Source organism: Myotis nattereri, assembly GCF_964212035.1.
Source record: "Myotis nattereri genome assembly, chromosome: 8".
NCBI classification, from domain to species: domain Eukaryota; kingdom Metazoa; phylum Chordata; class Mammalia; order Chiroptera; family Vespertilionidae; genus Myotis; species Myotis nattereri.
Window position 1 is genome coordinate 56719633 of NC_138083.1, and position 12271 is coordinate 56731903.

The 12271-nt window shown below is 44.0% G+C and overlaps 1 protein-coding gene across 1 annotated transcript in view; it reads right to left on the reverse strand.

Moving 5' to 3' along the window:
- Positions 1–12271, reverse strand: part of COLEC12 (collectin subfamily member 12) — a 179735-nt gene that overhangs the window by 148710 nt on the left and 18754 nt on the right. Inside the window, exon 2 of the mRNA XM_081097472.1 lies at positions 11933–11983. Coding sequence (XP_080953598.1) covers positions 11933–11983 — 51 coding nt within the window. The remainder of the gene's footprint in view (positions 1–11932; positions 11984–12271) is intronic.

Sequence of the window (12271 nt, forward strand, 5' to 3'; positions counted from 1 at the left end):
ACAGCCTGACCAGGGCCAGGGATCAAGCCTGCAATCGAGGTACGTGCCCTTGACCGGAATCAAACCGAGGCCCCTTCAGTCTGCAGGCCAATGCTTTATCCACTGAGCCAAACCAGCTAGGGCAATTAGGACTTTCTCTTACACATACAAAATAAAACTCAAAGGGGAAGAATATGATTCTCTCTCATTTATACGTCTTTGAATGCTTGAGCTTAGATTAAAGACTCAAACTCTAAAATGTTAGCAATGATTTTATGCATTTTCCTGCTTCACAGAACAAAAATGATGTGTTAGAAAGCTTATTTCACATATTAGAGACTAGAGGGCATCTTTAGGCATTTAGAATAAGAATGCAGTCGGGATTTCTGACAGAACTTTTGCAGACTTCTAGTTCTATTCTCCCTTGTTTTCCTGACAAGTCTAAAGGCCTCCATCTTCTGCAGTGTGTGAAGAAATTGATCTGTATGGAAATATTTACACACACCCCAAATACTACCCTCACATACAAAAAGAGAAGCTTGTTTCAATCAGGGCCAAATGTCAGTTTTCAAAAATGTATAAAAATGAAATATCCAGAGAGGCAGAAAGTGTTCATAGTTATGACTCAGAACAGGAGACCAATTTCGAAATACCATATTTCCTGTAGCAAGAATGGTATTCACTAAGATTTGGGACTTTCTCCATTTTTTTCCTAAGTTCCTCTTCTGTAAAAAGTTGTTTCTTCAAATCTGCTTAACACTATTGAGAATACTGAGTTCCAAGAAAGCAAAATAACTTTTTTCATTCATCTTTTCATTCCCTTCACTATCATACTGCTTTCTTGTTTTTTAAGTTTTCTCTTGTTATAAACTGTCAAAAACTAAGCACTCTAGATTTTGGAGACTCCAACGCTTTGTAGCGCTATTTTTTGGGGGGGCGGGGGGGAGCGGTTAAGTTTTTTATTGATTTCAGAGAGGAAGGGAGAGAGAAAGAGATAGAAACATCAATGATGAGAGAGAATCATTGATTGGCTGCCTCCTGCACGACCTCTGCTGGTTATCGAGCCCGCAACTGGGGCATGTGCCCTGACTAGGAATGGAACCTGTGACCTCTTGGTTCCAGGACTGACGCTCAACCACTGAGCCACGCTGGCTGGCCAGGCTTGTAGCTCCACTTGTAACAAAATTACAAATCATTTAAATGTAAAGTTGTAATTATTGTATGAATAAACTAAATTTTTCAATTGTTACATAAAACATGAAATTTTATAAGTGGAATAAATTATAAATATATTAGATTTGATTATAATTGAATTATATTGTTATTTAATAATTAATAATCACTGTCTAATTTAACATTAAATTATAAATATGTATTTTATAATATTACATATAATATGTACTTACTATATTACTAGAGGCCCGATGCACAAAATTCGTGCAAGAGTAGGCCTTCCTTCCCCCAGCTGCCGGCCCTGGCTTCCCTCCAGCACCCTGGACCCAGGCTTCCCTCCAAGCCCCGGCTTCATCTGGAAGGTTGTCCAGAAGGATTCCAGTCTAATTAGCATATTATGCTTTTATTATTATAGACGAAAGCAGTGGTCAGCAAACTCATTAGTCAACAGAGCAAAATATCAACAGTACAATGACTGAAATTTCTTTTGAGAGCCAGATTTTTTAAACTTAAACTATATAGGTAGGTACAGTGTTATTAACTTAATTAGGGTACTCCTAGGGCTTAGGAAGAGCCACACTCAAGGGGCCAAAGAGCCGCATGTGGCTTGCAACCCGCAGTTTGCTGACCACGGGACTAGAGGCCCAGTGCACGAAATTCGTGCACGGAGGGGGTCCCCTTAGCCCAGCCTGCACCCTCTCCAATCTGGGACCCCTCAAGGTATGTCCACTGGCCTGGTCGCCCCTCACTGCCCCACTGCCGGCCTGGTCACCCCATGCAGCCTGCTGTTCAGTCACTTAGTTGCTCCTCACTAACCCCCCTGCCGGCCTGGTCGTCCCACGCAGCCTGCTGTTCAGTCGTTTGGTTGTCCCTCACTAACCCCTCTGCCAGCCTAGTTGCCCCATGCAGCCTGCTGTTTGGTTGTTACTGTGAGGGCATCCTGACCAATTTGCATATTACCCTTTTATTAATATAGATAGGATATATTATAGGTATTAAGTTATACATAATAATAGTGGTCAGAGTGCTTAATTCCTCACCATATATTCTACCCTAAACATTTCTCCAAAGCCAACCAGAGCCAGCATATTCCCTTTGTCCACAAAGATTTAGGAAAAGACAGTGGTTCAATGTTGGCCAATGACATGTGAGGGAAAGCCTATTGAAGGCCTTCTGGGAAGGTTTTCTTGCTCCCAACAAGACACTGAAACAAAGACTGTCTCTCATGCACCTGCTATGGAACTGCTATAGCCACCTTGTGACCACTTATGTCACTTTTCATAATGCATACATTTATCTGGTTCTTTTTTGTGCAAGGAACTGCTCTAAGTATGAACTTGTTCAGTTTCACAATATCCATACAAGTATGTCATTACCCCCATCCTTTAGACAAGGACGTTGAGGCACCGAAAGGTTTAAGGCTATCTCACCAGTAAGTGGCAAAGCTGGAAACCGAATCCAGGCAGCCCAGCTTCAGCGTACGTTCTCTTAGCCAAGAGGATGCTATGCCACTTCTCCATGAAAGCTGCTCTTAGCCCCAGTGTATGTTCCCTTCCTTAATATGTATTCTTTGCTGGTGGTCACCAAACCTTTAAATTAAAGAAAGGAAGGCAGGCTCTGGCCTGTTTGGCTCAGTGGATAGAGTGTTGGCCTGTAGACTGAAGGGTCCCAGGTTTGATTCCGGTCAAGGGCACATGCCCAGGTTGCAGGCTTGATCCCCAGTAGGGGACATACAGGAGGCAGCAGATCAATGATTCTCTCTCATCAATCATGTTTATATATCTCTCTCCCTTTCCCTTCCTCTCTGAAATCAATAAAAATATATTTTTTAAAAAGGAAGGGATTGAGGGAGGGAGGGAGGGAGGAAGGGAGGGAGGGAGGGAGGAAGGAAGGAAGGAAGGAAGGAAGGAAGGAAGGAAGGAAGGAAGGAAGGAAAGAAGGAAAATAGACTCTTTTGATATTGATTATGGCCTGGATGTAGAACAGAGAATACAGGAGTGAGGGCAGTAAGATTTTGATGAAGGGAGGACAGAAGGTGGGAAGGATCAGAGAGCATAAAGGAAGCACTGAGGCAACACCAACCCAGGGATATGAGGCTTGGGGAAAGGAAAAGAGAGAATAGTCGGCAGTTTAATGACAGCCATGGTTGAGTGCAAACCTACTATAACCTGGCCCCTCATATATATAACTTATAGGTTTTATAATCCATGTGCCTGTAAAGAAGGTATTATTTCCATTCCCATTTCACAGATGAGCAAAGTGAGGCTTATAGACATTGGGTACCTTGCTGGTAAAGGGCTAAGCCAGCATGTGAACTGGGACTATTCAATTCTAAAGCCTTGCTTCCTAACCAGCCACCATCCTGAACATCAAGGGCACCAACAGGCAATGAGAGAGAAAAAGAGACTCTAGTTCACAATTGTGTTGAGGACCCTGGTCTTCCCTCAAAACCCATGGCTCTAGGACATCCTTCCCATTCCCAGGGAGCCTCCAAATGAACAACTCAAGTGTTTCAAGGAAAGTTTCCAAGTTCATCTGTTTTAAGTTGCTTGGAGTTGCTAGCAGAAGGAATAACTCTTTCCCATCCTACCCCCAGTGACCAAACGCTGGAAACAGCCTAATGTCTTCATGCTGCCGTAACAAGAAAATGGCCAAGGAGATATTTTTCTTTAATTTTTCCAAAAATAAAAACAAAACACACTCAGCTTTAACCGAATTGTAGGAAAACCAAAGGATTGCCCTTCTTCTCCATCCCCAACTCTTACCAGGATGCATCAGTGAATGAAAACCAGGGAAGGCAGGGGTGGGGGTGGGGCTGGGGGTTATATTTGAAATGGTTGAAAATTCAGGGCTCAAGTGTTCAATCTACACCTATTCTGAAATAATGAAATATAAGACCATGTATACGCAACTGTTGAGTTAATCCACATACATCTATAATCATTGATTTTCCCCATCAAAACTTTGGGATGCTCTGAGGAAGAACATGTCTGCGTGCTTCTCAGTCATGGGCCGAGTGGAAAGGACAAGGGGATCGAGGTGAAGTTGGAAGAACAATGGGACTGAGGTGAAGTTGAATCAAACGTTGGCCACGCCACTCAGCCTGGTCAGCTTCAGTCCCCTCATTTGCAAACGGCAGGTAATTCCCACCTCAAAGGATTTCTGGGAGAATGAAGGGAACTAGTGAGTGGGAAACTGCCTAGCACAGAAAGGATGCTTAATGGTTTCTTCCACATGAAAATGGTAAAAAACATTAAAATTTAAAAAAAAATCATAGTCACATGGGAATGTGGTGGTGAACAAATTTTTACTGATGAGCAAGAAAGACTAGGCAGGGAGCATCTGACCTAACAATGAGAAGTTCTTGATGCGGAAAAAATGAAACACTGTGGTCAAGGGAGATTGTGAATATCGCTTTAGCATTTATAATGTTAAAAATCGGGACACATCCTCCAATTATTTAAAAGAAAGTGATGGCCGGAGAACTCCCCTTCTCAGGTCTCAGGAGCCCTGCTGACTTGTTTTTCTGCAAATCCCCTGCAAGGTGATTCTGCCTGAGAATCTCTTTTGCCTCTACTTCTCTGCATGCCATGTGACGTGAAATTCTTATAGAATCAGAAATACCAATTCCATTAGGATTTGCACAGCCACATAAACAAAACCCTCCCACTAAAAGATGCCAATGGCTTTGAACATTTCAAAGAAATCCCACTGAGGCACCAAATCAGACTCTCATTCCCTGCCTCTAACTTATCTGCCCAGGGTCCGTCCTCTGCCTGATGTTGTACCCTTTCCATCTAGAGATGTTTGGAAAAGGTGCTGCTGAAAGGACAGCCTCACGCTGGGCTTATTTAGTCCTTCCCCACAGGAAATGATGGACATTCCTGGCATTCTTATCAGAGAAAGGGGTGAACTCTGCTGGTGTCAGCCTTGAAGGGCTGTGGCGAGAGGAATGCGTGCAGCTCTCCTTTGTAGTTGGAGGTGGATAACTTCAAAGCGGCGCCTTCTCCAAACCCAGAGATGAAGCCAGCCTTCTGGGACGGGTCCCGGGAGAGCAGAGACAGGCAGCCTGGTCCCCAAGCCCAAACAACCACAAGTTGAGGCATCCAAGTGTTTATCTTGAGCAGCTTCCCAAAGACAGTTCAGCATCCTCTTGGTAAACTCTTCAATCCTCTCTCCACTGAAAGCAGAAACTCACCATGTGCCTAACAAAGAACCTTTCTTTCTGGCTATTTGGCTAAGCATATCCATGCTGCTACTTCTCAGAAGCCCAAGTAGTCCTCTACACCGTTAGACATTCAGTTCCTCTAAACCAGTGGTTCTCAACCTTCCTATGCCACGACCCTTTAACCCTTTGAGTACCAACCAATATCCTAGGAACTATGCTAACGTTGCCAAGGCATTTTTGCTGATTTTACAGCAGTTTAGGAAAAAATTTATGAATCTCAAGTAAATGAAGTTACATATTCAAAAACTTAAGGACACCTTGACATATTTAGCAATATCATCATCACTAATAAAAGCAGACTTAGAACTGGACGCCATTTCGAAGCTTTGATAGCGCTCCCAGCACTTTTGGCAAAAGACAGGAGGAGCGCGATCGCGCTCCCTGGCACTCAAGGGGTTAATACAGTTCCTCATGTTGTGGTGACCCTCAATTTCATTGTTACAAATTGAACATAATTAAAGCATAGTGATTAATCACAAAAACAATATGTAATTATATATGTGTTTTCCGATGGTCTTAGGCGGCCCCTGTGAAAGGGTCATTCGACCCCCCAAAGGGGTAGGGACCTACAGGTTGAGAACCGCTGCTCTAAACCTTTAGGCAAGAAACAGCTCAATGACTATCTTTGTCACTGGTTTGGAGGATGGGTTTGGAAGGAGGGGATGAAAGGTAAGGGGTGTGTGTGTGGGGGGGGGGGGGTTCTGGAACAGGGCTAGGCTCTACTTCAATACAGATGTCTCAGGCTGCTTCCGGATGCCCAGCACTATGCAGGTTAAACTGTTAAAAAATATTCTTATTAATCTGAAATTACTATCCAATGGAAGAAAGGGAAAAGGAAAAGCCCAGCTTGTTTGAAACCATTGGTTTGGGGAGGCCTGTGAAGTTGTGAATAAACAAAACTATTCAAACAAAACACTTAGAGAAAGGCATTGGAGACCCTTCTTTAGCTATCGCCCCTAAATAATTTTTCAGTAGTTCTCTTACAATTTTTCCACTTCGTTTTTACAAAAGACGAATTCTACTCCATACAGAATACTTCCTTTTTCTTGCTGCTGTTTCACAGTTTGCAATTTTTCAGATTATTTTTCTCTCATAACTATAAATTCTCCCTATAGCTGAGCCCCAAGGAAGCAACCGTGTCAAACACAAACAACAAATGTTTCCAGCTGCTCACATCTACCCATGCTTGTCACAGGCCGAACCAAGTCTCTCCTGCTCCTCCATCGGTACGACTCTAGACATCCTATTCTTTCCCAAAGATAACACAAGAAACCGAGACCCTCATGCAACCAGTGAAATAAAGGTGGTCTGTCCCCACCCCCTCGGCACAGAAAGGGGCAAGCAGACTAAGCAGACTCCAGAGGGAGGGCCCAGGACATCCAGGGTGGCGCTTGTCATTATACCAACACTGCCCACCATGGGGCTGGGGCAGACAGCCACTATCCCCAGGCCTCCTTGCCTCTCTCAGTTCGCAGCAGTAAGGCAGGGAGTGTGATGGAACAAGAATCCATGAGGCTGCTGGAAATAAGAAGGTTCCAGGGACCTACTGAATCCCAGACACCATGTTCAAGCAGCAGGATCAAATAGTTGAAGAGGGAAGAGCCTAATATCAGAATAATGGGCAACACTTGTGGGATGCCACATGTGCAGGTCCTGTACTGATCCAATATGACCCTTAATTCCATAACACCCCTAGGGAGTAGGCCTATTATGACCCAAATTTTACAAGTGAGGAAATTGAGACTTCACAATTTTTTTAAATTATTTTTATTATTTTTAAAAATAGTTCTTTATTGTTGAAAGTATTACCTATGTCTCGCCTTTCCCCCCTATTAACCCTCTCCAGCCTGACCCTGCTCCCTGGCCCCACCCCTCAGGCCCTCACCACCCTGTTGTCTGTGTCCACCAGTCATGCATATATGCATACAAGGTCCTTGGTTGATTACCTCCCACCCACCCACCCTCCCCCACCTTCCCTCCAGAGACTCCGCACTGAGACTTTACAATTTTAAACGACAATGTGCCCAAGGTCAGAGTTGATGAGTGCTGGAACTCAGATCCAAAACCACATACCTGGTTCCAGCGTCCACACACTTAACCACTGCCCCCCACTGCCCCCAGAAAAGATGAAAAGCAGCCATCAAGTGGGAAAGATGACCCCTGGCCTGCTGGCCTCATGGGATTGTTGTGAAGGAAAAATATGTAAGTCCTTTGGTAAAATAAAAGTGAACTGGAGTCGTTATAATCATTCACGTTCACAAACGTGAACTGAAGTCGTTATAATCATTCCCAAGAGCCACATGTGCTATTTTTGAGGACTACAGTAACTGGGAAATAAGCAGAAGGATATCATTGTAGTAAATATCATATTCTATCTATAGAACATAAAAACTAATATACTGGCACCTCATGTTCCAGAGGATGATCTCGGCCACACTGTAACTATAGCTACATCCCAAATTAATTAGCTCTGCATACTGAGGCCAAGAAATGTTGACCCTCAGAGCCTGATTAAATGTTGAAAATGCTCACTTCATTAACCTTTCAAAATTTCCCTCATCAAAGCTTTGGTCAGAGGAGAAAATAAATGGCAAACCATTCAGATTTAACTCTCTCTCTTCTTTAGACACATGCCTAGAACTTTGGGAAAGAGGTTAACAAACATGACACATAAAGGGGCTGAAGAAAAAGAGAAGACCTGGTTAAGACGGAAGTACAATAATGAATCCTGGAATAGACAAGCGATGACGGTTCTGAAATAATATCACACCACACTAGATCACTGGAGATCACCCCTTTTGCTCTTTATTGTAATACTAGAGGCCTGGTGCACAAAATTCGTACACAGGTAGGGTCCCTAAGCCTGGCCGGCGATCAGGGCCGATTGGGGCCTTCCTGCTGCTGGCCAGAGCCTTCCTTCCTTCCAGCTGCTGCTGGCAGGGGCCTTCCTTCATTCCGCGCCACCCCCTAGTGGTCAGCTTATGTCATAGCGAGTAATCAAACTTCCGGTCTCCCTATCGAACTCCCGAGGGGACACTTGGCATATTAGCCTTTTATATATACAGATTGTATTGAATTTGAAGAAACACATTATCATTTTATTGATTTGAGAGACAGAGGAAGGGAGAGAGAGAGAGAGAAACATCAATGTTTCTCTCATTTTCAATGTGAGAAACATTGATCAGTTGCCTTCTATACAGTACATGCCCTGACCAGAAATCGAACCTGCAACCTAGGTATGTGCCCTAACTAGGAATCGAACCCACAACCTTTTGGTGTACAGAACGATGCTCTAGCCAACTGAACAACCTGGCCAAAAGTACAATATTGTTATGTAAACAGCCTTGACTATGTAGTAAATGCTTCTAAATAACTATATATGAATAACCTTGGAAACAAGCTACCAGGTCACAATTTGCTAAAACAGTGGCCCCTTTGTCCTGGGGATAAGTAACCTCTGGTTCATCTGGAGCCAAAATTCATCATTGTATTCGCATAAATGAGACATATGGAAAATGAGACAATAATTAAACCCTCTATGTTATCCAGTCTACTTTTGCAAAAATAAAAGCCATTGATATTACCATATTCAGAGGTAAATCACACCTTTACATGTCTTCAGGAATGAGGTTTCAGACCTGACACACACACTCTGAAGTTCAGCAGTAGCTATGCCAAAATGTCCAAAGTGGTGACAGCGCCAAATCTCAGGAGAGTGATCATGCCACCTTTCTTTTTATAGTGCTGCCCCTCAAACCACTTGTCCATCTGGTATTTCTCTTGGTCTCACCAAAGGCCTGTGAGGTAGACTTATCTACCTTGGCAGGTGTCACTGCTCACTGGGCAGCATCTGAGGCCCACAGAGTTGAAGTGACTTTCCAATCACAAGAGTAAGTAGGAGCAGAGCCTACAGGACTGGCCCGTCTCTCCTACCACCCCTCACACCAACTTTGTCCTCCTTTAATGATTAAGGTTGACTATACCTGAAGGAATGGGCTCTTGGGTTCTGTTGCTTTTAATGACCAGCTCCGGCCATTTCTTAGGAAATGAAATCCCATTTATCTTCTATAAAACCAGGTCCAGAGTCGTAGGTCCTGCAAAGGTGACAAGACCTCCCTGGTGGGGCCATATTGGGTGTCCAGCCTATGCTAAGATTTCTGGAACTACAGGGACCCTTCTAGGACATAGAAGTTGACAGGTCACATCAACCTTATTGCTGGACCCTTCCCCCAAACTACTCTAGCCTGGGAATTAGAAGACCTAGCATCCAATCCCAGCTCCAGCTAACCTGCTTGAGAAGAAAATCTTTCTGGGCTTAACCTTCCTTATCTGTAAAATGAAAGGCTGATTTAAATAATCTCAAAGGCCCTTCCATCTCCAAAATTCTAATCTACCCCTAGACTGGCTATCCATCACTTTACCTAAAAGCTGAATCGAAGAACTCTCAGCATCAGAACACCTCCTTCACAGCCTACTCCAAGGTCTCCCATTTTAACTTCATCCCTTTCTCCTACCTGTACCACTTGGTATCAGCCTTTCGCTCCTCTCTGTTTATGTTACCAAGTGTTTTAAGTTATCATGTCTCCTCTGAGTCATCACCGTGTGATTTCCACACATAATTTAACCACCACACATTAAATTCTTTCAGCAGCTTACTATTTTTTGTGAGTTTGTTGTTTTTTCACCGAATCCCCACCCACCTAGCTTAGTTACATGGTCATCAAATTTTAAATAACATTTCTCTAAAGGTCACTCTTTTTTAAAGCAAACTTTTCTCTTGGTTCTTCATATTCCTACTGATTTCCAACGACAGATCTGAAATCTACTGATTTCCAAGATATGTAAGCATGTCAACATTTATTTTGCCTTATTTTGACAAGCTTGATTTTCCTCTTTATTTCTGCCTCTCATTTTTGTTTTGTTTTCCTTCCCTCTGTAATTCTTGGTTTCATTTCCACTCCTGCTGCCACCTTCAGTGAACCCACCATCAGAAAGCAGAACACAGGGTACCTATCCAGAAATATGTAATTGTAGATATGTAATTGTAGATATATAAATACGTAAATATGTAGACACAGAACTGTGTACTGTGGAGGAAGGCAGGGGGGATTGAGCATAAGCCACTGTGCCAGTACATGAATGGAGTAACAATGGGCTTGGCACCTCTGTACTCCCATTTTAAAGCCCCAGTTTTCTCCGGAAATAAATGCAGAAGTGTGTGTCCAGAAGGAAAAACGCTAAAGCAGTGAGGGAGCCAGAGCAGCTGGGGGTTGTTAACTTTTATCAAAGTCCAGCAAGGATGTTTGTTAAGCAACAGGAAGTAGATTCATTCTCCTTCATATTGTGTCTCTCTGTGTGTGTATGTCTCTCTCTGTCTCTGACACACACACACACACACACACACACACACACACACACATTCTTTTTCTCCTCCAACCTTCTTCATTTCCTCTGCCCAAGGCACAGAAACAAGCTGGACAGAAAACCTCAGCTCCCTTGAAGTACCTTTGGAACTCTGCAATGTTCACTGGCAGTTCATAGCCAAACTGCCGAATACGAGAAGCCTGGTCAGAGAGAGAAGAGCCCCCGCATCAGCAGATTCCGAGGCAGAGGAGTGCGAATTAGTCCCCCAGAGCTGCTTCAACAGATTACCACCAATGTGGCATCTTAAAAGAACACAAATGTCTTCTCTTAGAATTTTAGGGGCCACGGTCTGAAATCAGCTTCAATTGGCTGAAATGAAGATGTTGGCAGGGCTGTGCTCTCTCCAGAGGCTCTGGACAGAAAATCCATTTCCTTGCCTTTTTCAGCTTCACCTGTATCACTTCGCCACTTCAGCTAGTGGCCATCTGCGCTCCTTGGCTTATGGCACCGTCCTCCGCCTTCAGAGCACATCACTCCAATCTCTGCTTTCATCATCATATGCCTTCTCCTCTAGGTAGTCAGATCTCCCTCTCCATCTCTATTATAAGGACACTTGGATTGCATTGAGAGCTCACCCAGATAACCCAGGATAACCTCCCCATCTCAAGTTCTTTAACTATATCACATTGCAAAGCACGTGCTGCCATACAAGGTAGCATTCAGGTTTCAGGGATTAGGGTGTGGACATTTTGGGGGCCATAATCCAGCCTACCACAGAGCACATGTGTTTAGTTGGGTTTCTAGAAAAAGTCTTCTCACTGTCTACTAACATTGACTGAGTTATGAGCATGGGGCCTGAGGAAAAAGGGAAGATGTTTTCTAAAATCGAAACAGAAATTCCATGTATTTTTGCTCCTGTCTTGTCACTGGTTTACCTTTCCCACCATGTTTTGCCTTTTACGCCGGCTGGTTTGCACCCATCGAACCCCATAAGCGTTCCATGCCTGAGCACAGGTCCTGCTCCTCTGCCCTCAGTGTTGTGAGAAATCATCCACCTGTTATACAGAAACCCAACTTCCAACCAACCTGGGCCTCAGAGCCACCCACACTCATGTGTCAAGGGTCCAGCAATGGTCTTACTATATCCCAGATCAAGCACAGAGAAGGAAAAGCTGTGTCAGAACTCACCAAACCTCTTGTAACCGAAGGACTGCATCTCCTCCTCCTCTGCAAAGTCGTCTGCAGGAGAAGAAAAAACACAGTGTTAAGCCTGGAGAAGGCCCAGAAGTGCAGGGTCAGTGCAGGGCTCAACTGTGCGACTCCATCTGCTCCCCCTCCCCTTCGTCACAGTGGCTTCCCCTCTGCTCCTGGAACGCACCACGTTTTCTGAGAAAGAACACAGGGTCTTCCTCCTGTTCCTTATGATAACACTTCTGAGATGCCTTTCCCAACCACCACCCCGCCACTCCGTCACACCATCCTATCTTATTACTCTCTGATATCCTCGTGTGTGTGTGTGTGTGTGTG